This window comes from Perca flavescens, chromosome 21 (assembly GCF_004354835.1).
Source record: "Perca flavescens isolate YP-PL-M2 chromosome 21, PFLA_1.0, whole genome shotgun sequence".
Classification (NCBI taxonomy): Eukaryota; Metazoa; Chordata; class Actinopteri; order Perciformes; family Percidae; genus Perca; species Perca flavescens.
This window is the reverse complement of record NC_041351.1, coordinates 3636874-3663529: the sequence shown is the minus strand read 5'-3', so window position 1 is coordinate 3663529 and position 26656 is coordinate 3636874. Positions and strand designations below refer to the sequence as shown.

Genomic DNA, 26656 nt, shown 5'->3' with positions numbered 1-26656 from the left:
GTGTTAATGACAACGGTTTGCACCAATCAGAATTTGACCAAAGGTCTTTTATTGTCATATCACAAATGTAACCTGAACAAACACCACTTGTTTGGTTTTGGAGGGTAAAATAAATACAGCACAATGAAAAAAAATCCCATATTAAAGCACAAATGCAGTGGCCGATAGAAACAACTTAATACAAACAGCTTGGTTATATTGCAATATGCAAATAAGTAAATTAATATTTGAAAAGTAAGCCCACCTGTGTATTCAAAAATAGTTAAAACCCACATAACATTTTATTTATTGTGATCCCAAAGTCTCCAAAGATACCAACTATGCTGAACTGTGAGGAAATGTTTGTAAAATGATGCTCAAAACATCTGAAATATGTCCATTTGATGGAATAGTTCAGCCATAAAAACATGGCTCAAACATGTACAGTAGCTTCCACGAGGAGCTGTAATAAGCTGACACGGTATACAAAAAAGTGTGAAATAAGATGATTTCTCAACCTTAAAGCAACATAAAGAGAAAGACTGGATGGGGTTATAGAACATGTCTGTGTTCGTGTGTGCTGCGGTATCCCTGTAGTCGATTTGAAAGTGGTGATGGCGGTGAGTGTGTGTAGGAAGCTTCCGGGATGTCTCCGAATTTGAGGAAGTCGTGAAGTAGGGAGGGCACAGGGAGCTGTTGCACAACATCGGTCCTCATCAGTAGATCTGGTCCCAACACTGACCGTACCTGCAGCCGACACATGTGGGAAAGACAGGGAACGGAGTCTGGAGGGAGGAAAGGAAAAGTAAAGGGAAAATGTCATCACTCACAGCTCACTACAATTTAAAGGTCCCATGACATGGTGCTCTATGGATGCTTTTATATAGGCCTTAGTGGTCCCCTAATACTGTATCTGAAGTCTCTTTTATATAGACCTTAGTGGTCCCCTAATACTGTATCTGAAGTCTCTTTTATATAGGCCTTAGTGGTCCCCTAATACTGTATCTGAAGTCTCTTTTATATAGACCTTAGTGGTCCCCTAATACTGTATCTGAAGTCTCTTTTATATAGGCCTTAGTGGTCCCCTAATACTGTATCTGAAGTCTCTTTTATATAGACCTTAGTGGTCCCCTAATACTGTATCTGAAGCCTCTTTTATATAGGCCTTAGTGGTCCCCTAAAACTATATTTGAAGTCTCTTTCCCAAAATTTAGCCTTGGTGCAGAATTACAGCCACTAGAGCCAGTCCCACAATGAGCTTTCCTTAGGATGTACCATTTTTTTTCTGTGTCTGTAGCTATTGAGGAGGAGAGAGTGGGGGCAAGGTGGAGGCCGGGGGTGTGGCCTTGACCAACTGCCACTTTGCTCGTTTGAAAACCATGATGTCTCTCTCTCTCTCTCATGGGTGGGCCAAATTCTCTGGGCGGGCAAAGCAGAGAAAGGGGTGGTAACCTTGCTCCTTATGACATCATAAGGAGAAGATTCCTGATTGGTCCATCTGAGCTTTCATTTTCTCAAAGGCAGAGCAGGATACCCAGGGCTCAGTTTACACCTATTACTATTTCTAGCCACTGGGGGACCATAGGCAGGCTGGGGGAACTCACATTAATGTTAAAAAACCTAATTAAGTGAAATTTTCATGCCATGGGACCTTTAATAAAAGCAAATGTGTAGGGCTGTCCTCAACTAAGTAGACTAACTAGTTGATTAGTTGATTTATTGCAATAAATCTGTAAACCAGTTTCTCCACAAAGAATCATCACCACTTTGTGTGTGTGTGTGTGTGTGTGTGTGTGTGTGCGCCAGATGTTTGTTGGGTGACCATACAGATGGTTTATTTTTTATGTTTGTGTTTTTTAATGTTATCTGTTGATTGTGACGATGCAAGCATTTTTGAGAGAAAAGATTTTTGGAAAAAAGTCATTCAGTCAATAAAATGACTAATCAACCCAATTAATCTTAGTTGACTAAGACCAAAATGACCAATTGGTCGACTGAGCCCTGCAAATCTGCAGTGTATATTTGTGTCAGTGTACCGAAATGTGGACATGGTTCCCAGGTCTTCTCTGCCCGTCTTCGATCCAGAATATGTTTCGAAGGGGGAGACAGATTCGACCAGTTTACAAACTCAAGCAGGTAATTCAGCACTTCACTGTCTGCCTGCTCCAACCTAGCAATCATAGAATAGACGACAGAAAGAAATTGATCGAGTACAGTACAGCCATCTGATACTTGAACAAAGAGTGAAAAAGTGAGTCGACTTGTCTTACATGTGGGGCTGAAGCAGCAAAGAAGGTTCCAGTCCTGCCTTCAGAAGCAGAGGAAGCCAGCGGGCGGCAAAGTGGACTTGGCTTAGTGCCACACAGAGCAGCTCCCTCACTTCCTGCAGCTTTAACACAGCTTTTCCATGATGATGTGGTACAGAACAGTCCCTGGTCAAAGCTTCTGGTCGAGGGATCCATCTATGCTTAAGTATCAGCTGCAGCAGGTCTGTTTCGTCAGTGGCCAAGGCATAAATCCAGTCCTCCTCACTCAAACTTGCTCCTGCAGCTACCAGCAGCCCCACCGATTCACTGAAAGAGATTTGAATTGAAATCAAGTACAAATCCATGTTTTATTTTGCGTTTGTTCTTGTGTCTGTGATAAGGGCGAATGTGCTTTCTAACAAACCTGTATGGTTTGCTGGATGTGCGACACAAGGCGAAGGAGAGTGGTGAACGGATGCCCAGGATGTGCGTGCAGTCCTGGGCATCTGGGCTGAAACCTTCCCTCAAGAGCATCTCGACACTCTTGCTCTGATGGCTGTGGATGGCCACGTATAGGGGACTCACCATGCCGTTGCCACGGTCACACGCACGGTCCGTAACAGCAATCAGCCTCCTGAGGACACTGGGTTGACAAAAATATCAGAGGGTTAAGGGGAACCATATGGGTACATATGCATTGAGCAGTTCCTAAGGCAAGGTAAGGTAGCTTTATTTGTATAGCACATTTCAGCAACAGGGCAATTCACAGTGCTTTACATAAAACAATGTGTTTACTGAAGACAACTAATTGCTTGTTGAATTATAAAAATAATTAAAGGAAATTAATTCTTACATTATTTTATTGAACTGAAAACAAAAGGCACCATTAAAGTAAGTAAGCATGTAATTATGATGATAGTTACATTTTCAAGTGCAGTTTTTAAATAATACTTTCTTTTTTAACTTCAGATGAGTGTCTTTCGCCATGTGTGTTGATATTGTGGTGAAATAAAAAAATAAATAATATATATATATATATATATATATATATATAAATCACTGTGCATCCCTAGTGCAGGACGTGTAGTAGATAAATAAGTCAGTTGATTAACAGAAAATTCTTTCTTCCCATTCTCCAGTTTTGGCTACTTTAATGAGAGGATTTGCTGATTATCTCTCTTTTTATTAGCATCCTACCAGACTCTGGTCCATTTCATTTGTACAGGCCACCCTTCAAGTTATTGTAGGCACCGTTTAAAATGCAACTCAATTTCTTTCAATACGTATGGCCGTCCCTGCCCTGCTCTTTCAGCTTAAGGGGTCCTTCGCCTAAAAAACGTTGAAGACACCTGATGTGAAGTGATGGGTTTTGATATGAACCCATCACTTTCAGATGTAAAAGTGGTCCAAAGTGACTTCACCAAGGTATTTGACCTCGAGTGATTTAGGTTAGGATAGCCGATTGGTCAGGGGATAGGACCTGAACAAATCAGGTTACGTTACCTTGCGTAAGAATGGACGCCTGGCCAATAGTAGCTACTGAAGGCCGGGTGTTGGCGTGGCCATAGTGGGGGAAAAAAATATTGCCACCGGTACAAAAAAACCTACGGGGTTGTCGCTTTGGGACGCGTCGCTCTGGGACGGGCGAGTCTAATGCTGGGAGGGAAAAAATTCCATACTCACTACTCATACAAAATACTCACTACAAAAAACTACTACACCACTGTTTGGGACTTCCCAAACTGAAAAACTAGCACCCCCAGGTTAGCCTGGTCCTACCAGACTCTGGTCCATTAGCCTGGTCCTACCAGACTCTGGTAAACTAGCCTGGTCCTACCAGACTCTGGTCCATTTCATTTGTACAGAGAGTCTGGCCAGTGGCCACTCTCCATTGACAAGTGTTAACTTCCTTGAAACTGGGTACTCTGTTGAAGTTTAAACCTATTGGATCTGCCCAGAGCCACTCTGGATCTGCCATTCTCCGCCGCCATTACGGAACTCACCGAAGGTTACCGAACCTCAACGTCAACGACCAGAGAAAACCCAAGAATATACCGAACAAACCCAGACTACTACAGTACTGAAGGAAAATGAAAATTGAATGGAAGTACGTAGGAGGGCAGAGCCAGGCTACATGTTTATATCATCGTAAATGGAATATCTTTGGGATTGGACTTTTGGTTGGACAAACCTGAAGATGTCACCTTAGGCTCGAATAAACAGCGATGCAATTTTCTGAAATTCAATTAACCAACAATAACAAAAAACCTCTTTAAGTCCCAACATGTTTTCAAATCAAACAATCCGAGAGAAAGAATCCCTCTTTATCTACAAGTTTACAACTCATTGACAAACTTAAAGGAACACGCCGACTTATTGGGAATTTAGCTTATTCACCGTAACCCCCAGAGTAAGACAAGTCCATACATACCCTTCTCATGTCCGTGCGTGCTGTAACGCTGTCTGACGGTTCCAGCATTAGCTTAGCCTAGCACAGATCCTGGAGGTAACTGGTTCCAACTAGCCTACTGCTCTGAATTATGACAAAAGTGACAAAATAACGCCAACATGTTCCTATTTACATGTTGTGATTTATAGAGTCACAGCGTGTACAAAAAACAACGTAACATGAGACACAGCCATCTTCTAACAGTAAACAAACCTGGAACTATATTCTCAGACAGGCTTGCTGCGAGCATATCACTCCGCCCAAGTACTATATTCTTCCGCCTGAGAATATAGTTCCCGGTTTGTTTACAGTTAGAAGATGGCTGTGTCTCATGTTACGTTGTTTTTTGTACACGCTGTGACTCTATAAATCACAACATGTAAATAGGAACATGTTGGCGTTATTTTGTCACTTATTCGGAGCAGTAGGATTACTGGAACCATTCACCTGCATGTTCTATGATGGGCTGATGCCGCTGGAGCCGTCAGACAGCCTTACAGCACCGAGATGAGAAGGGTATGTATCAATTTGTCTTACTCTGGGGGTTATGGAGAATAAGCTAAATTCCCAATAAGTCGGCGTGTTCCTTTAACATGTGACGAGGGGTCAAGACTAGACAATGTTAGGAATCACTGCCCAACAAGACAAGTTAGGAGTCAGTACCTGATGTGGCCAAACTCAGCAGCAGCGTGAATGGGAAGCTGGGGCCACTCGTGACTGCACGCTATGTTAGGATCTGCTCCGTGGTCCAACAGGTAGTCCACACACGCCTGGTGGCCCTCCTGAGAAGCAATCAGCAGCGGTGTGGCCAGATCAGCTGCCTGGGTGCTCACGTTGGCACCTAGGGTGACAACCAAATGAAATACAATTCATTAGGTCTTGTGCTTTCAATTGATTTTATATAAGAGAGGAGTGTAAAGGCTCTCTGACACACCAACCCGACGGCAGAAAAGTCAGTCGGACTGATCAGTCGGCTCCCGTCATCCCGAGTTGGTCAAAAAAGTGCCTGGGAACACACCGAAGCCACGCCGACTTGAGCGTACGTTCTGCGTCTGCGCGAGACATAATACATCTCCATAACAGCAGCAGGTGCTAATCTGTATTTGTCGCCCAAAAAATTAAACCGGCAGCTGATTGGACGGACGCGTCACGTGGGTCTGGCTTCTCCCCGACCATAACTGCGGCTCGTTCGGAATATTTTACAAAAATAGTTCACCGAAACGTGTTTCTGAAAACATTTTAAGCGAGAAATAGGCCATGCAGTTGCCGAATCAGTCTTCATTTCAGATCGACAAAGGTCAGTTTAAAAAGATTTTCGTCAGATTTTGAGAGCCGTTTGTCAGGCTCGTCCCGCTCGTCATTTCCGGTAATTGATCATTGAGTCCGACAGCCCACTGGCCGATTCAACGAGTCAAATCGGCCAAAATTAAAGCCGACGGCTCCTCCGACTGACGACGGCACGGAACACAGCGAACAGACTCGAGTCACCGACCTCGCCAGACTGTCCAACAGCCGATAATCGGGTTGGTGTGTCAGCGCCTTAAAGAAGAGACAGTAACTGGGACACAAGAAGAGAACTCTGGTGGAAATTGATCAAGTCTCTGACCAACATTAAATTGTAACAAACAAAGCTATACTTGGAGCTATGAACAAATGCACAGGCACACATAAAGGCATAAGGGGAAAAACAGCTACTTACCAGCATTAACAAGGATTTCCAGGCATTCCTGTCGTCCATACTGTGCAGCCACAAAGAGAGAGGAGATCTTGTGGTCATCGAGTGCCTCCAGGTTGCACACATTGGCCAGTAAATGCACAATTTCACAGTGACCCTTGGAAAAAAAAAAAAAAAAAAGTATGAACATTAAAAGGGGTACACCTCCCAGAATGATGTGCGTTTTGTGGGTTCCATTATTACCTTATAAACAGCCTGATGAAGGCAGGTCCAGCAGGACGCAGTGTGTGTCCTGTTGACCTCTGCACCTTTACTGAGCAGCAGCTCTACAACCTCCTTGTACCCGCCGTCTACAGCTGTTGAAAAACCCAGAGCAGCTGATAAGTACTGCAGAATGAATTCAATCAGATCTAATTTAAGAAGAAAAGTCTGGAGTGCTCGGACGTTCAAAACAAATCATCATGGTGCTCTTTGGATAGGGAACACAAAACATCAAAAGGGAGAAAAAAAAAGGTCCTTGTTATAAAAAAATTAAAAAGCCTTTATTTAAATGGCTATTTCATATCAAAATCTTACATTCAAAATAGAACTGGGCAGAAAACCACGCACATATGGGCACAACGTGGCCTTCTTCACCCTTTTTTCACATCTAATTTAACTTTAAAGAGGACATTTATTTAATCAGAGGTGCATACAAGAGTGGAAACAGCCCAAATGGTACACCTAGGCCTGGAACAATTAGCACATAGAATAGAATAGAACAGAATGCCTTTTATTGTCACTTTACACATGTACAACGAAATTAAAAGCAACTCCTTTTCCAGTGCCAACATGTACGTAAAAGAAATGTAACAACATGGAATAAAATAAGGTGCACAGTTCTAAGACGATATATATATATATATATATATATAATATTATATATCAATATTATAACTGTCAACTTTTTTACATAATTGCGCTTTCTTTGTTTAACGGAAATGAATTGCTAACATTAGAAATTAGTTAGAAATGTTTTAGGATAATAAAGAGGCGTAGTTTACTTCATAGACTGTGTGTTTGTGTTATTACATTACCTGGGTCACATGACAGTGATATATAACCAAAAGATGGATCCTTTAATTAACTTTAATTTGTTTAAAAAAGTAATAAATTAATTAAAAAAAATCTTTTAAATTTGACTGAAAGAGACAATCATACTGTTAATCGCAATTATCTCTGAGACAATTAACTGTCCAGCGAAACCTGACATTGTTACAGCTCTAGGTGCACACGAGGGTGAAAACAGCACAAGAGGTATACCAATGTGGTAATGGACACGTGTTATACCTGCATACAAAGGACAGGACAAGTCATTTGTTAGCTGGTTGATGTTGGAATGGGCTTCCAGGAGGAGTCGGACCACGGCAAGGTGGCCCCGCTGCGCTGCCAGGTGGCACGCAGATTCCCCCTCGTGTGTCAACGAGTTGACATAGGCACTGCAGCCACGGGACGAACCTGCTGCTTACACACACAGAACGAAAAACAGTCTACCTGAAAAGGAATATTTGACTTTAAAGAAACCTTGATGAACTTGTGCTAAAAGGATTGATTGATTGATTGATTAATAAAGTGATGAGTAAATACTGAGGAAATTATTTTCATTTCATTTCTTTCTATTTATAAACGGACAACTAGAGCCCGACCCATAAAGGATTTTTAAGGCCGATATCAATACAAATATTTGGTGATTTAAAAATCCAATATTCTGATAAATCAGCCGATATATATTTAAAAAAAAAATCCAGAAACGCATAACAAAACATAAACAGATTTCCCTAAAATTTGTTATTTGTAGTTATTTATGAGACTAACATAATATGAAAATGCAGTTTAAAAATAAACGTGTTTGTTTTATTGTCACAACAGAACATCAAAATATATTAAAATTCTGATAAATAAAATGTACAAAAATACAAACTTAAGATATGAAAAACAATTGTGGTCAAGAGGGAAGTTGTAGAGCTCCCTCTGGTGGACAAACTATGCAACGCCAACACGCATTATTATTATTATTATTATTTTTTTAAATATTAATTTATTGGCCTTTATAAATGCCGATACCGATAGTTTGGAAAATGCCTAATATTGGCAACGCACACTAATCAACTTTTCTGTAAATGTGTTAGCCAGTCGGCTAATGTACAATTGTAGTCCTTTTGGTCAGATGTTTTGAGACCAGAGCAACAGGAAACAGCAATACGTTATCATTAATCAACAACAATTTTGATAACTGCTTTTAGTAATTCAGCACGCAGAAAAGCAGAACCATACTCTGGTTCCATCTTCTCTAATGTCAGGATGGGTTGCTTTTGTTCTCTCTATAGCTACAAATGTAAATTAATATCTTTCATTTTTATCGGCCGATATTAGGCATTTTCAAAACTATCGGTATCGGCAAAACAATTAGTTTATTCTTCGATTAGTTTGTTGGCCGAAAATGAATTCTTTAGGGTAATTTGTGCAGAACGAAATCCAAGAAGTCTCTGCTTTCAGCTTCTACAATGTGAGAACAACCATGAGTTTCACAGTGACCTTTCTTACCGCCCGCAGCAGCCAAAATGTCCTGCACACACTCCTTACTGCCGGCGGCCGCCGCCTCGTGCAGGGCATTCCAGCCGCGGTTGTCTCGACAGTCCACGCTGAAACCTCTCTTTATCAGCCTCCTCACACGCTTCCTACAGCCGGAGCGAGCTGCCGCAGCAACACTAGAGACACTGTCTCCGTAGCACTCTGTGAAGTCCATGCCCTGCTTTAAAGAGAGAGTTAGATCCATTAATCAGGGTTTCCCCTTCCATTATAAGGCTTAGGTTAGGGCTGGGCAAATCAGATATCACGATATTCTTGACCAAATACCTCGATATCGATATTGCGACGATATTCTAGGGTTGACAATTGGTGCTTTACAAAATATCTTAGATTTTAGATAAATAATCATCTGTAACGTGGACATAATGTCTAATTGGGGAAAAGGCAAATAATAGAACAGCTAGAACAGTCTGGTAAGTTCAGAAAAGGACATCACTTTACTGTAATGTAGCCTTTAAAACCAGGAAAAGACACCACTTATGTCATATCACGATATTACGATATTCAAAATCTAAGACGATATCTAGTCTCATATCACGATATCGATATAATATGGATATATTGTCCAGCCTTAGCTTAGGTGCAGCCCATGAGCCGTTTTGGGTACCACCTAAAATGAACGTATCAATGTGAGCAAAACTACCTAAAATACTTAATACTCTCAGATCTAATGGTTGTAGTTGGTCCCCAGTTGACTTCTTTGGCAAGTTTTGTCTTCAAGCTTTTTGAGTGTTATTTTTTTATTATCTTCCCTAGCTTTTCCAACATTTTAGACACAGATATGGTAATAAATAACAGTCCAAAATGTTTTTAATTGAATAGTGTTACTTTCTTGAGGGAGGACCCCTCAAGACCCCTGTTAACGGCAAAATATGTATCAAACCATTCTAAAATAAAGTATTGTGGTGCTGCAGAGACGTCCCGGCCTACAGGTCCTATCCTACACAGTAAAGAAAAAATCTTTGTTTGGTACAGATACTCGCAAAAATCACACTCTAATCATTTTAATTTCTTTCAATGTTATATATTATAATAATAATTTTCAATGAAAATGAGAATAATGATACAAAATGATCATTCCCTCCAATATCGTGAATCATATCACAATCCGTCTAAATAATCGCAATTAGATATTTTCCTCATATCGTGGAGACCTACTGTTTGGGTCTTATTTTTAAAAATTTTTCATGTGAAGCACTGTCCATAAAAAGGTGCTATATCAAAAAAACGTATTTGTTTATTATTATTAATATTGTTATTATAAGGAGAAACAAACACACATTTATTGGTTCATAATTAATCCCCACTGAGGGTATTTGCAGTTGTTTTCCCAGATGCAAAATATGCTGCTTTACTGAACCATAATATGCAACTACCCAGCAGGATATTAACCCTTGTGTTGTGTTCCCGTCAACCATACAACTTGTTGTTTTTCTTGTTCAAAACAAAAATAAAAAATGTGTACGTTTTGGTCGTCCTTTTAGACACTTTTGTCACTTTGATTTTTTTGCTGCATTTTATAAAATTGAATGCTATTTGAATAAAAAAAAAGAAATGGACTAAAACATCCTAATTCAATGAAAGTAGTGAACTGATCATTTATTTGACTTGTGAAGAGCGTTGTAGGGAATCATCTGTGGTTTTTTTGTTTGTTGACAATTTTGTGGAGCTAAACCCCAAATTTCTGATATAGAAACTTTTAGAAAATGGGTCAAATTAGACCCGAGGACAACAGGATATTAAGTAATAAAAATGAGCTGTGTCTGCTCCACCTTTACCAGCTCCAACATTACAGCGATGAACACATGAATGCGTTATACAAACATTATAATCCAGTAATATAATATACATTGTTCTGAAATGGGACATTCGGCGTAATTAGTACTTTAACTTGGTATACGTGCAGTCTAGTGTCCCAAATTTCCCATACAATGTCCGTTTAGTGTCCCAAATTCCCCATACAATGTCCTACGTGAAGTTCAGTGTCCCAAATTCCCCATACAATGTCGTACGTGCAGTTTAGTGTCCCAAATTCCCCATACAATGTCCTACGTGCAGTTTAGTGTCCTAAATTCCCCATACAATGTCCTACGTGCAGTTTAGTGTCCCAAATTCCCCATACAATGTCCTACGTGCAGTTCAGTGTCCCAAATTCCCCCCACAATGTCCTACGTGCAGTTCAGTGTCCCACATTCCCCATACAATGTCCTACGTGCAGTTCAGTGTCCCAAATCCCCCCCCCACAATGTCCTTAATTAATTATGAACCTGCTAAACCACCTGTGCTACCCTAACCCGAACCCTAACCTGTCTCAAATAAGACCCTCATCATTTGGGACACTCAGTTTTTGGAAAATAATTTGTGACACTAAACTGGACGTAAGCCCTTTTACTTTTGGTACTTTAAACATATTCTAAATCCTAATGCGATTTCTAACGTCACACACACAGCGTTAGCCTCCATGCTAACGCTGTTGACCACAGACACATAGCAACTGTATCAAACAGATGCGTTGCTACGTTGCATACGTTCACAAATCACGATACAAGCTTGCTAGCCACCGTTCGCTTCGCTACACCGTAGAAAATGCCATAAGCTTTAACACAACACCACATACAATGTGTACGAAAACACGTAAAACACGTACATGTGTTGTAGTTAGAAAAGAAGAGCTGCTTAATTTACCAAAACAACGCCTGTAGGATTGATCATATGCATGGGGTCGACGACATCTCATGAGTCGCTGTTTAATGACGTCAGGCCACAGCATCCCCGTCGCGCGCTGCCTGCACACGACAACTGTAGTTTGACCAGTTCGGCTCATCGGATTTAGCGACAGCAGAAGTCAGAAAATTCCTCGTTTTAGCATTAGTTATACCCCCAGAATCAAATTCATTCGTTTTTTTTTAATAGGTCCAATGAAATGCGAAGACGAAGGTTCAGAAACCGGAAGAAAACAAGCTAGTCAACGGTTTCAGTTGGAGCAATTCTAAGGTAAAGGTAGAAGTAGCCTAGCAAGCTATATTGTTTATTTACAGTAACTGCTGCTGGAGCAAATAACTTGATTTATATTTAAATATGATGCATGCCGAGATTCTCCACTTGTCAAGTGCATAAAACATACATAAAACGGGAATAGCTAGACAAAAAGACATATTTAAAGTTCACCTTCCTGATATGTCAGATACAGTTATAATGTTAGGGCTTATGGTTCATTTGTAAGAGAAAGAAATGCTTATTGGCCTGTAAACCGTCCTGATTTATCTTCTGTATGTTGTCTCCTATAACTTATCTTCTGGATCAAAATCAGGTTTGTTGCCTAAGTAGGTTTTCCCATACAATTTGCCTTGAATGTTCTGGAGCATAGCAATAAAACACAGTAAGAAAAAATTAAAATAAAAGCATGCACTGCAAAAGTCAAGAAACCTAAATATAGAATAGAAAACACAGCAATAAATATATAAAACCAAAGTCTATATATGTACAAAATACAGTGCTAAGCATAAGTGAGTACACTAGGGGTGGGAATCACCAGAGGCCTCATGATATGATATCATCACGATACTTACTGTATGTCACGATATAATATTATGCAATTTTAAACATATTGCAATATTCTGCGATATACTGCAATTTATTACCTTTTTTACAACTTCATATTATTCCCAGTTTTAAATTTTGTCCCCAAAAGAAAACTGTATCAACATCTGTTTCATCTAAAAAGAAACATTTCTCTGTTTGTTCATCTCACTTCAATTTTATTGCCGCAAAACGGTGATTGTCAAGCAGACAAAATTACACATATATAATAAAAGATCGATACTTGGCGTCTGTGTATCGATACAGTATTGCCACAGAAAACATTGTGATACGATGCTGTATCCATTTTCCTCCCACCCCTAGAATACATGCATGCTAAAGTTGACTAAAAAGAGGGAAATTGATCTTAATGCCTTAATTTAAAAAAAATGAGGAAAAATCCAACCTTTAAGGACACCAATTTTTTTTTGTGAAAGAATAACATAAATAAATAAATGTTCTAAGTAATTAAGTACACCCCTATGTTAAATTCCCATAGAGGCAGACAGAGTTTTATTTTGAAAGGCCAGTTATTTTATGGATCCAGGATACTATGCATCCTGATGAAGTTCCCTTTGCCTTTGGAATTAAAATAGTAATAATAGAGATGATTTCATGGAAAGTACCCCATGCCAAAATTACATTATTATGTTGATTGTTGGAACAGATGATGCAAGAACATTGTCTTTGTGGACACAATCAAGTTTTATTTGAGCTTATCTTCTGAGCCAGCTGCAATCTTATGGCGTGAGGTTCTGGTCCTGATGGACCACAGAGGGGGACTGACTGTCTTGGCTTCATTCAGCCTTGTTTCAGAACGCCTGCTTCTGCCCTAGGTTGTGTCCCAACTTGTCCTTATTCATTTTTGTCTCCTAAGTTGTTTCCTACTTTGTGTTTCGGCCTGTCTCCTAGTAGGTTACGGCCCCTGTGGTCCGAGAGCAGCGTCATGGTGGACATTGCTGTGAAGAGCGGAGCTGCTTGGGTTTGCCACGCGCCGGGACATCAGTTGAATGATGTCCTGCTTCCTGTTCACATCGGTAACAAAGAAGATCATGAGGAGGAGCTCAGTCAGCCGGAAGGAGACGAGACAAATTGGTAAGAAGCTCTTAACCCTCCTGTTGTACTCGGGTCAAATTTGACCCATTTTCAAAACGTTTCTATATCAGAAATGTGGGTTTTCTTCAACCGAATTGTCAAAAAAATAACATGGACGGTTTCCTACAACGCTCTTCACAAGTAACATAAATGATCAGTTCACTACATTCATTGAATTTGGGTGTTTTATTCAATTTTATAACATTTTAGGAATTTATTTTATTAAAGAACGTTGAAAAAAAATGGAAACATTTTTGGGAAAAGCTTCAAAAACGTGGCGCAAAAAAGAAGAAAAAACGTCAAACAAAAAGCTCAGAAACAAACGGCAAAAGTGACAAAAAACTTGGACAAAAAAGTGACAAAAGTGTGAAGAAAAAAAAAAGTTTACCCAGAGAAACAAAAAGTGAAGACAACACAAGGGTTAACTTGCACATCCACACAGCCTCTTTTATCTATCTGTCTATCTATCTATCTGACAAAGTGAACTTAGCTGTGTGTGTAATGTGAGCAAACAATCCTCACCCCTGTTTTTTTTTTCTACTGAAGGGGCACAGATGAGTGAGCAGCACCTTTAACCCTTATCTTCCCACGCAGGGGCGGCCCGGTGCTGTTGGAGCAGACGGAGGAAGGGTCTCCGTGCGTCCTGACGCTCCGCTGCGGCCCCTGCTCCTCCGCCGCCATCAGCCGCCTGCTGGTCATCAGCGAGGCTCGAACCATGGAGGTGTACAGCCAGACGGGAGAATACTACGGCACAATACGCGGGGAGAGGGGCGACAGCATCCAGCCAGACAGGTATGAACACGCACACACACACACACACACAGACACACACACACACACACAGACACAAACACACACAGACACAGACACAGTTATCGTCACTTGGGTTCCGTGTTTGGAGATGGAGGTGATCGTACTGCTTTTTTACAGGCTAGGATGTCATAAAGAAAAAAAAGAATTGTGCCAGGTTTATTATTTATTATTGATGGATATTTTCCTGATAAAGTCTGAGTTTGATAACGTCAGGGTATCCTCTGTTTCGCCCACAGTTCAGACAGAGGCCCTTTTTACAAGAAGCAGCTGATCCTCGAGCATCCGTGCCCAGCCTGTGAAGTCAAGGTGAGCTGCGTTCCAGAGAGACATGTGACATCTGCCAGAGACCCTCGCATCTTCTAAACTTCTGTCTTCACATCCATAGGCATCGTGTCTGACCTTGGGACAGTTTTCTTCATCCAGTTACAGTTCTATATTTGCACAAGGCTGTGTTGAGTTTAGTTTAATCCTCTGGTTCTGTCTCCCTCTCTGCTCGGGGTCCCAGCTGCTCTCCCTGGGCGGTAGAAGCAGCGTTCTGGTGGCTCGCGTCATCGCGGGCCTGCAGCAGCTACAGCCCTGCGCGGCCCGCGGCCCCGGCATCGACATGCAGCAGGTGCAGTGTCTGGTTGAGGAGATGGGAACGAGCCTTTCTCCGGGAGCCCAGAACCTCATGGACATGGTGCATTTCCAGCAGAAGGTGGGTGAAAAAGGGGCAGTGAATTTAGCTTTAGCCTTAAACAAACTCTTTAGGCAATAAAGCGTGATTTATTATGGTCCTGCGTAGGCTCCACGCCGAGCTTTTGCCGTAGCCTACGTTAGTGGCCTTGAAGTTTATACGTGTTCGTTGGTGTGTGCGTCGATCTTTTTAAGAGAACAGCAGGCGTGTGTGTGTGGTAGAGCAAGTGAGAGAGTGACAGTGATTATCTTTGGAGCGAGTAGTGACTCTGGAGACATAGTGAGAGAAACAAAGTGTCTCCCCTGTTGTTTCTGACCACGGTGGGGAATCTGGAGCAGGAGAAGTTAACCCTCTCCTTGATTTCATTTTGTTCAGGGAAGGAGGAACTGGAAATGAGTTGAGGGGGAAATGCAACGCTACCAAGCCACGGCCCAGCGACGTGCGTCGCCACGACGTGTAGTTCCATTTTTTGAGAGGTGCACGTCAGGCTACGGTGTAAGGTCGTGTCTCCACGTACCTAAATACGTAACCATGGTGTTGATTTACGGCAGAAGCATAAATCGGCATTAAAGGTGCACTATGAGTTCCTGCCTGGTTTCAGCGTGATTTCATTTTTGTCTCAAATGGTAGTCATCTCTCCTAGATCCGCTAACTGCCTGCCCCCTGAACACACTGTGAAAAAGCCCGGTCACGGGAGACAACTCAAGGGTTGAAAACGTCAAACAAGGCACAGGCTGTGCACCAAAATACAACAAACCTCGTTCCAGCCAATCACCAACAACATGGTTGGGGGAGGGGGTGGGGGTTAGTACGCATGCACATAATGGGGGCAGGGTGAGCAGAGTTGATTGAGTAGTGTGAGTTGTATCTGAGAGTAGCTGCTGGAACGTGTTATTTTGATGCACAGCCTGTTCCCCTAGTGTCCGTTTGACGTTTTCGACCCCTGAGTTGTCTCCCGAGACCGGGCTTTTTCACGGTGTGTTCAGGGGGCAGGCAGCTAGCGGATCAAGGAGAGATGCCTACCATTTGAGACAAAAATTAAATCACGCTGAAACCCTGCAGGAACACACCGTGCACCTTTAAGTAGGTATTACAACTATGCTGATGGAGTACACGTTCTTGCTTGTACTTCACTTTGCTGATCGTTGTTTTTCCATAAGGTTCTTCGATTGCTTATCTTCTTTCAGTTAACCTTTGGTTTCAGTTAATCACATATCCCTTATGAAAATCGCCTCGCTGCTTGACACAGGGACTGTTTTTCCCTCCAGAACCAGACCAGCTCTCTGGGCGGCTTCCTGCCTCTCCTGATGGGCGGTGGCGTTTTCTCCGCCCTGGCTCAAGGAGCCAACATCTCCCCAGCAGCCGTCAGCAACCAGCCCCAGCCTGCAGACTCCAGGGTATCAGTGTTATCTGTGCTGTTTGTCTGCACTCATGCCACAGAATGTGATCCCATATCCTTATAGACTTTAGTTACCCAGTAATTTACCTTTGTATGTCCTGCTAAAAAAATCCTTTCCTCAGCATGTCTACAACCAATTTGTTGCCAGTAAAATGTGGGTAAAGAAAATGTTTACACATGCTGCATATCACACAGTTTGATAAAGTCTTATTTCTGTGTCACTAGCCTCCAGTCGGCTCCATCAGACCTGCAGATGAAGCTCCGCCGGCTCAGAACGGAGCGATGTCAGACGGCTCTACCGCCTGCTCCCCAGACCTGCCGCTTTCTGGTGTCAACACTACGAAAATAAGTAAGGATCATTATTTGTTTCAGGTCAATAAAAGTGTAAAAGGTGTATAGCCTGACAAGCCTGACCCACCTCCAGATGTTGGGTCTGGGAACTCACCATTGGCATGGCTCAATCCGAAGGGCGGGATAAACGGTTGTCTTTCAAATTCCCTCTGCACGCAATAGGATATCGCTACAACCAGGCAGAGCAACGCTGGTTGATAGATTCAACTTTAAACTTTGAACACATCTTCCTTTTTTAAGAAAGACTTCTGGGCCGTTCTTTGTTCTTTTCTCAAAGAAAAGCTGAACTCCAAGTCTTCCAAAGTCGCAGGCAAAAGCCGATTCCAAAGACTGCTGTTCTCCAGCAGCAGCAGCCATCTTCTTTGTTTACATGTAGCCGGGAATTTACGCGGAACCGTCGCAACTCTGCAAAATGAAATTTTGTTATATTGCTTTTTAATTAGGACTGTTGTCAAACCACGCTTGGACTCGCTGGTGCGTCTTGTTTGTTCTCAGAGGGTTAATAGCTACTTTTTCTTTGTTTTGACATTCACAAATCGTAGCAGCTGACCAGTTTGCGATGTGGTCTCCCATCCTTAGCGGGCAGTGAGAGCGGAGGCCCCGTGAGCCACGCCCAGATGGCGGAGATGATGGCCCACTTCCTGAAAGGCCAAGGGCGTGGCCAGGCGCCGAGCCCCGGCCCTGAGCTTCTGCCCATGCTCCAGAGCCTCTGCGGACAGGTGACCAAGCTGAGACTGGACGACGCCGCAGAGAAGGAGAAGATGATGAGAAATGGCACATGGTGAGTGGAGTTCAGTCAGTCCGTCCTGTCAGACACTGTGGTTTAAACCACCTGCTGATGCTCAGAGAAATTACAAACAAGAGTTTGCTGATTCTTCTTGTCTGATAACAGTAGTCAATGACCAGGGTCTTAAAAGTCTTAAACATGTCTTAAATATTCAAAAAATAAGGCCTTTAAAGTCTTTCATTTCTTTAGAAAAGGTCTCACAAGTTTGCACCAAACACAAGACCATATGTATAAAAGCATAAAGCACACATATGCTGGGGCGGTGATGGTGCAGTGGATATGACAAATGCCTTTGGTGTGGGTCCGGGTTCAATTCCCACTGCAATACATCAACCAATGTGTCCCTGAGCAAGACACTTAACCCCTAGTTTCTCCAGAGGCGTGTGACCTCTGACATATATAGCAATTGTAAGTTGCTTTAAGATAAAAGTGTCCGCTAAATGACATGTAATGTAATGTATGTCATAGATATGTGGACATCCAACACAATTCAGGTAGAAGCAAGTTGAGACACAAATTGAAACCCTTGAAATCAGATAAACAGCTACAGTAAATATATGTACATATACACATATAAAAGGAAAGAAACCTGGTTCAACACAATTCAAATTAAAAACCAGAGAATAAAAGTGTGTCTTAAGATGCAATTTTGTCCTTTGATGAGATTAAATAACTCCTACATTGTTTCATCACAAAGCATGTATGTATTGAGTACTGCAATAACATGTTGTATTAAGTTCAAGTACTTGGTGAAAGATTATTTAAATAGGCTAAAGTTCTTTCTGATATTCCATTATGAAGTTGGTATTCAATTTCATTCTAAATGATATTAAAAAAGGCTTACAAATTGAACTTGGGGGTACCTTGGTGAAATCACTTTGACCGCTGTTACATCTGTTTAATATCTGAACCCATCACTTCACATCAGGCGTCTTCAACGTTTTTTTAGGCCAAGGACCCCTTAAGCTGAAAGAAAGACAGAGCCGGGACGCCCATAAGTATTGAATGAAATTGCAACATGACATCATGACTTTGCGTAAACATACACGGCACTTTCTAAAGCCACGTGGCGTGTTATCTGTACGCCTTTTGAGCTATCTGCGTGTATATCTACGCCGTATACAGCGGACCAGTTGCAGACTGATCTCAATAAGTGGCATATGTATGACACGCCAATTCGTATGCGATTTTGGCGTGTTATCGAGATGCATAATAGCTTTCCGGACGGTTGGGTTTAGGAAAAGAAGAACGGGATGGTTGGGTTTAGGAAAACAATAACTTGATAACACGCCAAAATGCCATACGAATTGGCATGTCATACATACGCCACTTCTTGAGATCAGTCTGGAAATTGAGTTGCATTTTAAACAGTGCCTACAGTACCATGAAGGGTGGCCTAAAGCCCGTACACATAGCTTTTTATGGTGCCCTACGATACTAAGCTATTAAAATAATTGTTGACATAATCATATATTTATACATCACGTTTTAATGTCAAACATACACGTGGAAGGCACAGTGTCTACTTAAGCTGAACTGTATCTGTGGATGGCTACCTTACCTTTAGCCCAGTAAGCCTATCATCAATGTTGGGTAACTGTTTTTCACAAGTGGGGTTATTTATCTTTGCTAATATGTTGACTTCATGTTAATATATATTCTCAGACCTTTTACTTAAAAATAACTGTCTGAAAAACAATCAAACAATAATTTGGCGGCCCCCCTGCAGTAACTCTGAGGGGTCCCAGACCCCCTGTTGAAGATCTTTGCTCCATGTTGTGGATGTGTAATCAGATCTTAAAGCTCCACCTTGTGTCAGAAAGGCGGTACTGCTTGGCTCCTGCAGCTCACTGAGGCTGCGGAACATGGACGATAAAGTTATTTTAAATTACAAATAATAATAGTATTTTTATTATTACTAAGATCCTATACTATACTACCACTACTATAAAATGATAATAGTCATAGCATTACAACTAGAAGTGATAGTATTATCCTGTAATAATCGTTTGTTTAGCATTAAAGATAAGTTACAGAGTTACAGTTACAACAGTTGATGTTTTTTAAGTTGCTGCTTCCAGTTAAATCAAATTTGGCCACAAAAAAAAGTTTCAATATAATATTGCGCATCGTAATATCGCGATAACGATATTGAGTCGATATATCATGCACAAACCCAGACACTGTAGGCATTTAGCTTTTCCTCAAAAGATTAGCTATGGCACACGTGTTAAACTCAGGACCCGCAGGCCCGAAACTGTCCCCTAGCAGGTTTTAATCCGCAAAAAAAAGTTGAAAAAAGTGTCGGAGATGTCAACAAAAATGACAAAAAGAAATGTGTCCAGTATCCAGTCAAAGATATTTGTCTTTTCTCAATAAAAGCATGTCAATAAACTCTACTTGCCTGGCCCTTGATGTGATTTTTGTTTTTCCTAGAGTGGCCCGTAGTGAAAGTACACACCCCTGAGCTACGGTATAGATTTTTATGTCCCTGCATATACGTAACTAAACAGAATATTTGGCCTTGTCTATTCCTATCTAAATGGAAAGCACTGTAGAACAAACAATGATGTTTTTATTTTTTTTTGCAGCCACATCATTGTGGCACAGTCCCGGGGGCGTGGATGAAACAGAGCCTTGTTTATTTATTGGGCCAATAGTTCTGGATGTCTAAGGTGGCATTGTTAGCTGAAAGCTAACACCCAAACGTCTCCCACTGCCTCGGGGTAAAATATTCACTGATCTCCAAGCTGCTTGTCAACACATATCACATATTATAACGTTGTTGTTCATCAGACTGCATGGAGCCTTCATGTTCTGGACCAGGGGGAGTCTCAGATTTGATTATGTGAGATGCCCGGGGGGCCAGTGGTCCCTTCTGACATTTAACAATGAAAGTTACATAAATGTACTGTTCTATAACCATTTTCATCATCACAATTATCACTTTTTAAAACAAAATGGCAATGTTAACAAATCTTCATCACTCAGGCGTGAACAAATCGAAAAAACAATTCTGCCTTTACTTTTACATAGGGCTGGGCAGTATATCGATATTATATCAATATCGTGATATGAGACTAGATATTGTCTTAGATTTTGGATATCGTAATATCTTGAATATGTCTTTTCCGGTTTTAAAGGCTACATTAGAGTAAAGCGATGTACTTTTCTGAACTTACCAGACTGTTCTAGCTGTTCTATTATTTGCCTTTTACCCGTTTAGACATTATATCAACATAACTGATCAATCTAAGTGTGAAGATATTTTGTTAGAGCACCAATTGTCAACCCTAGAATATCGCCTCGATATCGAGATATTTGGTCAAGAATATCGTGATATCTGATTTTCTCCTTATCGCCCAGCCCTACTTTTACATCTGTAGTCAGATAACAAAACAAACTGTATGGAATAGCTTAAACTTCCCATGAAGTTAATAAATATCTAAACCTCAATGCTCATTTTAAACCTGACTTATTATGAATAATGCAAAGTATGACTCTTGCTCTTGCCTTTCACAAACCAAGGCTGTGGGCCCTATGAAATCTGGCCACGTGCCGTGATTGGCCCCCGGGCCGGACTTTGGACATGCCTGTTCTAGATCTTGTGGTAACAATTGTGCTTGGTAAACAGCGAACAGACTGGGTTACATAGAAGGCTCTGGGTTTAACCAGTGGTTGTTAGCAGTGCTGGGAACAGGCTGATACAGAGACAATAGAGTTCATTTATCAGCATCGCTGTATGTGTGTGTGGTTAAAACGGTGGCAAACTGCACCAAACCTCATTGAAGAAATGGAATTATTTTCAGCCAGCACTGATTCAAAAGGCTGCAAAAAGTATGAGTTTTACTTAATGTACAGCTGGCATTTGTTTCACTTCTACAATTTGAAAAAAAAAAGTGCCTGTGAGCTGGTGCGACAAACTGTGGTCTGATAAATGAGGCTCTTTGTCAGAGTGGTGCAGCGCGTTGTGGGCTCAGAGCGAACGGCGGCAAGTCTGACTCCACACCGAGGAGAGGACAGCAGCTCAGCGGTACGTTCTCGCCAAAACACATCCGAGTGTGGTAACCACGGGCTAGAATATTGAAAGAGTTTAATACTTTATATCAGATCATGTTATTATGTTCAAGAGGCGCTATGCAGTTGTGGCCATTTCTTTTGCTGTTTTCTCTCTTTGAGCCCGACAATTCTTTCCTAGCTTTCTGCTTCTTTTTTGGCCGGCTCAGCCGTGACGATAGTGTGAAAAACTCAAGGGTGTAAGCTTCTCTTCAGAACTCGAACCTCCTATGGCGCCATTTTGATGCTACCAAATGCTCACCTCCCGTTAGCATTCCATTAACTCCCATTCATTTTGGGGTCACTTGACAGTGAATAACTTTACAGCTGAAGCGTTTAAAGACTTTATTTGTCCATTGTTTATTTCTAAAGAAACACAACAATGTATAAAAGGCTCCATTACCTTGTACATTATGGCTCCGTAGCAGACGTTTTTATAAAAATAGGCTAACGATTGTGTCATAACTACGCAACTTTCTGTCGCACAGTAGAGGAATTACAGGAGAAGCTCGCAAGCATTTTGGACTTACATTAGCTGTTTAAGTTTAATTACTAATGTTAACTAGCATTTTAGTTAGCAATAATTAGCCTGGGTCTATGTTATCTCCTTACATATACCTACGCTCTCCGCCTCTGTAAGATTGGGAATGATTCTACTTCTTCAAGCTCAGTTGGAGGCTGCTCAGTAACACTCAGCCAGCACCGGGAAAGAGTCTTCTAATATCCTTCACTGGTCTCCGTCCAGAGACACGGGATCTGTTGGTCCAGTTTATATACTGTCTATGGAAAAACTCCATCGCTACCTTGTTAGCCGGTCCCTGAATGGGCGTATGTGTGCAGTGCCGTGAAGCAATTCGTTACACCTGATGTCACGCGATCGGTGGCTCGCAGGCCGAAAGTTGCAAGGGTGGTTTTTCAGCTCACAGGTGCTAGGGGCGACCACCAACAGAACCGGAAAAGAAGGACATACGGCGGCATTTCCGGTGGCAACGGAGCAATCCTGTGGAAGTGGAAGGTCGTGGATATAGACTACAATGGAATAAAAATTGCTGAGCGAGGATAAAGGCCCGGACACAGAAAGCTGATAATCGACCGTGTGGCGAGATCAGTGACTTGAGTCTGTTCGGTGTGTCCCGTGCTGTTGTCCGTCTGAGGGGCCATCGGCCTTCATTTTGGCCGATTTGACATGTATAATCGACGGGGCGGGTACTGCCGGCAGTCGGACTCATATGACCCATCTGATTGGTGGAGAGCTAACCCGGAAACAAGGAACGGAATGAGCGTGACTAGAGTCTCTCAAAATCTGACGAAAATCTTTTAAACTGACCTTTGTTGGTCTGAAATGAAGACACATTCAGCAACTGCACGGCCTATTTCTCTCTTCAAATGTTTTCAGAGACACATCTCGGTGAAATATATTAGTACAATAAGAGATCGTATTCTGAACGAGCCGCCATGACAGTCTGGCTTTGAATTTCCGGAGAAAACAAACCCATGTGACGCGTTGGTCCAATCAGCTGCCGGTTTTAATTTTCGGGCGACGATACAAATTAGTGCCGCCTGCTGTTATGGAGACGTATTACGTCTCGTCTCTTTGGTGTTTTCCGAGGCACTGATCACAGACTGATCAGCCCGACTGCCTTTTCTGCCAACGTTTGGCCGTCGGCTCTGTGTGTCCGGGCCTTAAGAGATCAACGTTGGTGGAGTTGAGCAACAATGGGAAGGAGTCAGGAGTTCTTCTGGTTGTAAGAGAAGCTGTACTGGAAGTACTGGAGCTGCCAGAGCGGAGGGAAGGGCTCGAGACTTAAAGGTGGCTTAAACATTCTTCAAGATCCTTGAGGGTATAAGGTAGGGCTGGGCAGTATGGAGAAAATCAGATATCATGAAATTCTTGACCAAATATATGCAATATTGATATTGCGACGATATTGGAGGGTTGACAATTTATTTATACAATATGTGTAAATATTTATACAAAATATTTACACAATGAGATTTGAGATAAATTATCAGCAATAATGTGGTACACAGTTTCAAGTGAAATTATAGAGAAAAAAAAATTTGTTTTTTTCCAGCTCTATACTGACTAGGTTTACATGCGTGCACAAAAAACAGTGTGATGTTAAAACAGATCTGCAATTCCTCAAATGATATTCCCTCAAAATGTTTCGCTACAGATTTTCTGAGAAAATTGAGTTAGTATGTGCTTGTTGTTATCAATTCAGACTACGTCCTTGTATATCACTACATCTCGATGTACAGTATGATTTCATTGAAAGACGATAAATTATCATATTGAATTATTGCACAGCCTTAGTAAAAGGTAGTTCTGAGAAAATGCAAAAGCCCTGCAGAGAGACTGGAAATGTTTAAGGTGGAGAAAGAAACGAGAACAAGAATCAGAGGCAATGTTTTGTTAAGCATCTCGGTTTTGAGATATTCCCCACAGGTGGTTAGGATGAAAGTCAGCTGTCAGAAAGAAAAGTGAGTCGGATGGACGCAGCAGGATTTAGAGGTTAGGGGAAGACGATGGTCAGCGTCGACTGTGTGGGTGGTTTAGTTTTAGTGTCTGTGTTTAGATTTGAGGGTTTGGTCTCTGATGTGGCTTCATGGTTGTTCATGAATCACTCACGCTGACTATCTTCCCACTCTCTCATTCCTCTAAACTAGACTCAAACATGCCTCTGTCTCCACATTTGAGTGCCTGATGCAAAGTCACAGTACAGTTATTATTACATTTCACACGAGTCACTGTTATTATTAATCATGCAAAAGTTCAGCTTAGTAAAAGTTTACTGTGGGTGTAACAAAGGAAAAACATCCACACACTTTTACAGAATAAAGCAGAGTTCCTTATTAAGATGGACAAAGAGAACTTAAAGGGTAATTAAAGCTGCGAGCAGCGATGGACGGGCCCTTGCGCCTCTGCGCGCGTCGGGGTTACCGGCGGTTGCTGCTCCTTTCGACCGTGCATTCGCGCGGCACTCAGACGCCGCAAATCGTCAACAATGAAAAGGGAACTCCCTGCCGAGTTCAACGATAGCTCACACAAGTCTCTACGTTATACGGTTCATTAGCTGTGAAAAGGGGCGTGGCAAAAGTGTACGTGGCGGGTCAAACCAACACCAATTAAAAAGGAAGTCTGTGCTGAGTTCAATGATACCTCACATAAGACTACCTTAAACGGGTCAAAAGTTATGAAAGGGGGCGTGGCTTAACCATAGGGGGGCGGGACAAACCATCACCAATGAAGAAGGAACTCTCTGCTGAGTTCATTGATATCTCACACAAGGGTCAACCTTAAATGGTTCAAATGTTAGGTAGTTAGAGGGGGAATGACAGGTGGAAACGCCAGAGCAGGGGGAATGAGAGGGGGAAACACCACAGTAGGGAAAATGAGAGGTGGAAACGCCAGAGCAGGGGGAATGAGAGGGGAAACGCCAGAGCAGGGGAATGAGAGGGGAAACGCCAGAGCAGGGGGGAATGAAAGGGGAAACGCCAGAGCAGGGGGAATGAGAGGTGGAAACGCCAGAGCAGGGGGAATGAAAGGGGGAAACGCCAGAGCAGGGGGAATGAAAGGGGGAAACGCCAGAGCAGGGGGAATGAGAGGGGGAAACGCCAGAGCAGGGGGAATGAGAGGGGGAAACGCCAGAGCAGGGGGAATGAAAGGGGGAAACGCCAGAGCAGGGGGAATGAGAGGGGAAACACCAGAGCAGGGGGAATGAGAGGGGAAACACCAGAGCAGGGGGAATGAGAGGGGAAACACCAGAGTAGTGGGAATGAGAGGGGGAAACACCACAGTAGGGAAAATGAGAGGTGGAAACGCCAGAGCAGGGGGAATGAGAGGGGGAAACGCCAGAGCAGGGGGAATGAAAGGGGAAACGCCAGAGCAGGGGGGAATGAGAGGGGGAAACGCCAGAGCAGGGGGAATGAGAGGGGGAAACGCCAGAGCAGGGGGAATGAGAGGGGGAAACGCCAGAGCAGGGGGAATGAGAGGGGGAAACGTAGCTGAAGATCTTCCTTTAAAACCAAAACGTAGCGATGTAACTGTAGCCTCCGTGAAGCTTCCAGTGTTCTCATCTCTTACTTTCTAACCCAAGCGTTCCTCCCTGTGCAGGGAGCTGGACCCGGCCATGGAGCTCCGTCTGGAGGAGATGGAGAGGAGGCTGAAGGAGCACGTGGACCGCCGCCTGGACTCTCTGGAGCAGAAGCTGGAGAAGGCCCTGCTGAGCGCCCTGCCGCATGTCGTCCTCAGCCAGGGAGCCACGGGCAGCGGGGAGGGGGGGGGCAGCACCCACGGGAGCGTCGGTGCAGACCGCCCCGACACCAGCCACGCACTGAGTTCAGAACCGCTTAAAGACTAACGCAACATGTAACCTGGAAGCCTTTCTGACCTTCGTCCTTCACCAGCTAGACCTTAGTGGCCCAGGGGAGGCAAAGCATGACAGCAGATACTAAAGTGAATTAAGGCTGAAATGGGAAATATGGATAGAATAACACAATAATCTCCTAAAATGTAAAATTGTGTTCAACTACAAGTATCCAGCTTTAAAGGACGCAGCCTCTGTAAAGGTTGGTTTGTTTTTTTTTGTTTTTTTTTATCTCTGGGAAAAATAGCAAATGAATGCGACACTGCTCGACAGCCAAAGGGAATTTCCTGGATGTAGGGTGTTTGTTTGGCCGGAAGAAACCAAGAAATGTGTATCTGCAGAGAACCCATATCCATTTCACACACAACAAACGTGTCCTGTGGCTGCAGTGTATTAAACCAAGCAAGTTTTTTTCTTTTCTTTAAACGATCAAACAGAAGATTAAGTAAAACATGACCGCATGTTATCTTATCTGGGTTTTAATATATTAAAGCGCCCATATTATGCTCATTTTCAGGTTCATAATTGTATCAAGAGGTTGTACCAGAATAGG

General features: G+C 42.4%; 2 protein-coding genes across 6 annotated transcripts; one reads left to right on the top strand and one right to left on the bottom strand.

Annotated features, from left to right (window-relative positions):
• Positions 1–26: 26 nt before the first annotated feature.
• On the bottom strand, positions 27–11830 carry asb3 (ankyrin repeat and SOCS box containing 3). Of its 4 annotated transcripts, none has more exons than XM_028568387.1 (10): positions 11663–11830; positions 8933–9137; positions 7679–7849; positions 6593–6705; positions 6374–6506; positions 5338–5515; positions 2650–2868; positions 2250–2552; positions 2016–2149; positions 27–764 (listed from the first exon to the last, which is right to left on the bottom strand). In XM_028568387.1, exons 1-10 carry the CDS (start codon positions 11693–11695, stop codon positions 532–534), a joined length of 1722 nt encoding a protein of 573 aa, XP_028424188.1. In that variant the 5' UTR covers positions 11696–11830; the 3' UTR covers positions 27–531. The 4 variants fall into 4 exon arrangements, with proteins under 4 accessions (XP_028424188.1, XP_028424187.1, XP_028424186.1 ...); XM_028568386.1 differs by having other exon boundaries at positions 7679–7846; positions 8933–9140; positions 11663–11829; XM_028568385.1 differs by having other exon boundaries at positions 8933–9140; positions 11663–11828.
• On the top strand, positions 11738–26656 carry c21h10orf88 (chromosome 21 C10orf88 homolog). 2 transcript variants are annotated; one of them, XM_028568390.1, is made up of 9 exons: positions 11738–11971; positions 13472–13651; positions 14246–14443; positions 14701–14770; positions 14970–15161; positions 16409–16537; positions 16765–16888; positions 17470–17671; positions 25851–26656. In XM_028568390.1, the coding sequence occupies exons 2-9, from the start codon at positions 13503–13505 to the stop codon at positions 26095–26097; spliced, it is 1311 nt and encodes a 436-aa protein (XP_028424191.1). In that variant the 5' UTR covers positions 11738–11971; positions 13472–13502; the 3' UTR covers positions 26098–26656. The 2 variants fall into 2 exon arrangements, with proteins under 2 accessions (XP_028424191.1, XP_028424190.1); XM_028568389.1 differs by having other exon boundaries at positions 13469–13651.

Bases quoted from the DNA above. Each gene is read 5' to 3' on its own strand.
- asb3 (XM_028568385.1), bottom strand. From the start codon at position 11,695: ATGCATATGATCAATCCTACAGGCGTTGTTTTG. The intron at 9,141-11,662 runs GTAAATTAAGCA...CTCTCTTTAAAG, and splicing joins ATCCTACAGGCGTTGTTTTG to CAGGGCATGGACTTCACAGA. The intron at 2,150-2,249 runs GTAAGACAAGTC...TATGATTGCTAG, and splicing joins TTGCTGCTTCAGCCCCACAT to GTTGGAGCAGGCAGACAGTG.
- c21h10orf88 (XM_028568390.1), top strand. From the start codon at position 13,503: ATGGTGGACATTGCTGTGAAGAGCGGAGCTGCTTGGGTTTGCCACGCG. The intron at 13,652-14,245 runs GTAAGAAGCTCT...CTTCCCACGCAG, and splicing joins GAAGGAGACGAGACAAATTG to GGGCGGCCCGGTGCTGTTGG. The intron at 16,538-16,764 runs GTATCAGTGTTA...CTGTGTCACTAG, and splicing joins CCCAGCCTGCAGACTCCAGG to CCTCCAGTCGGCTCCATCAG.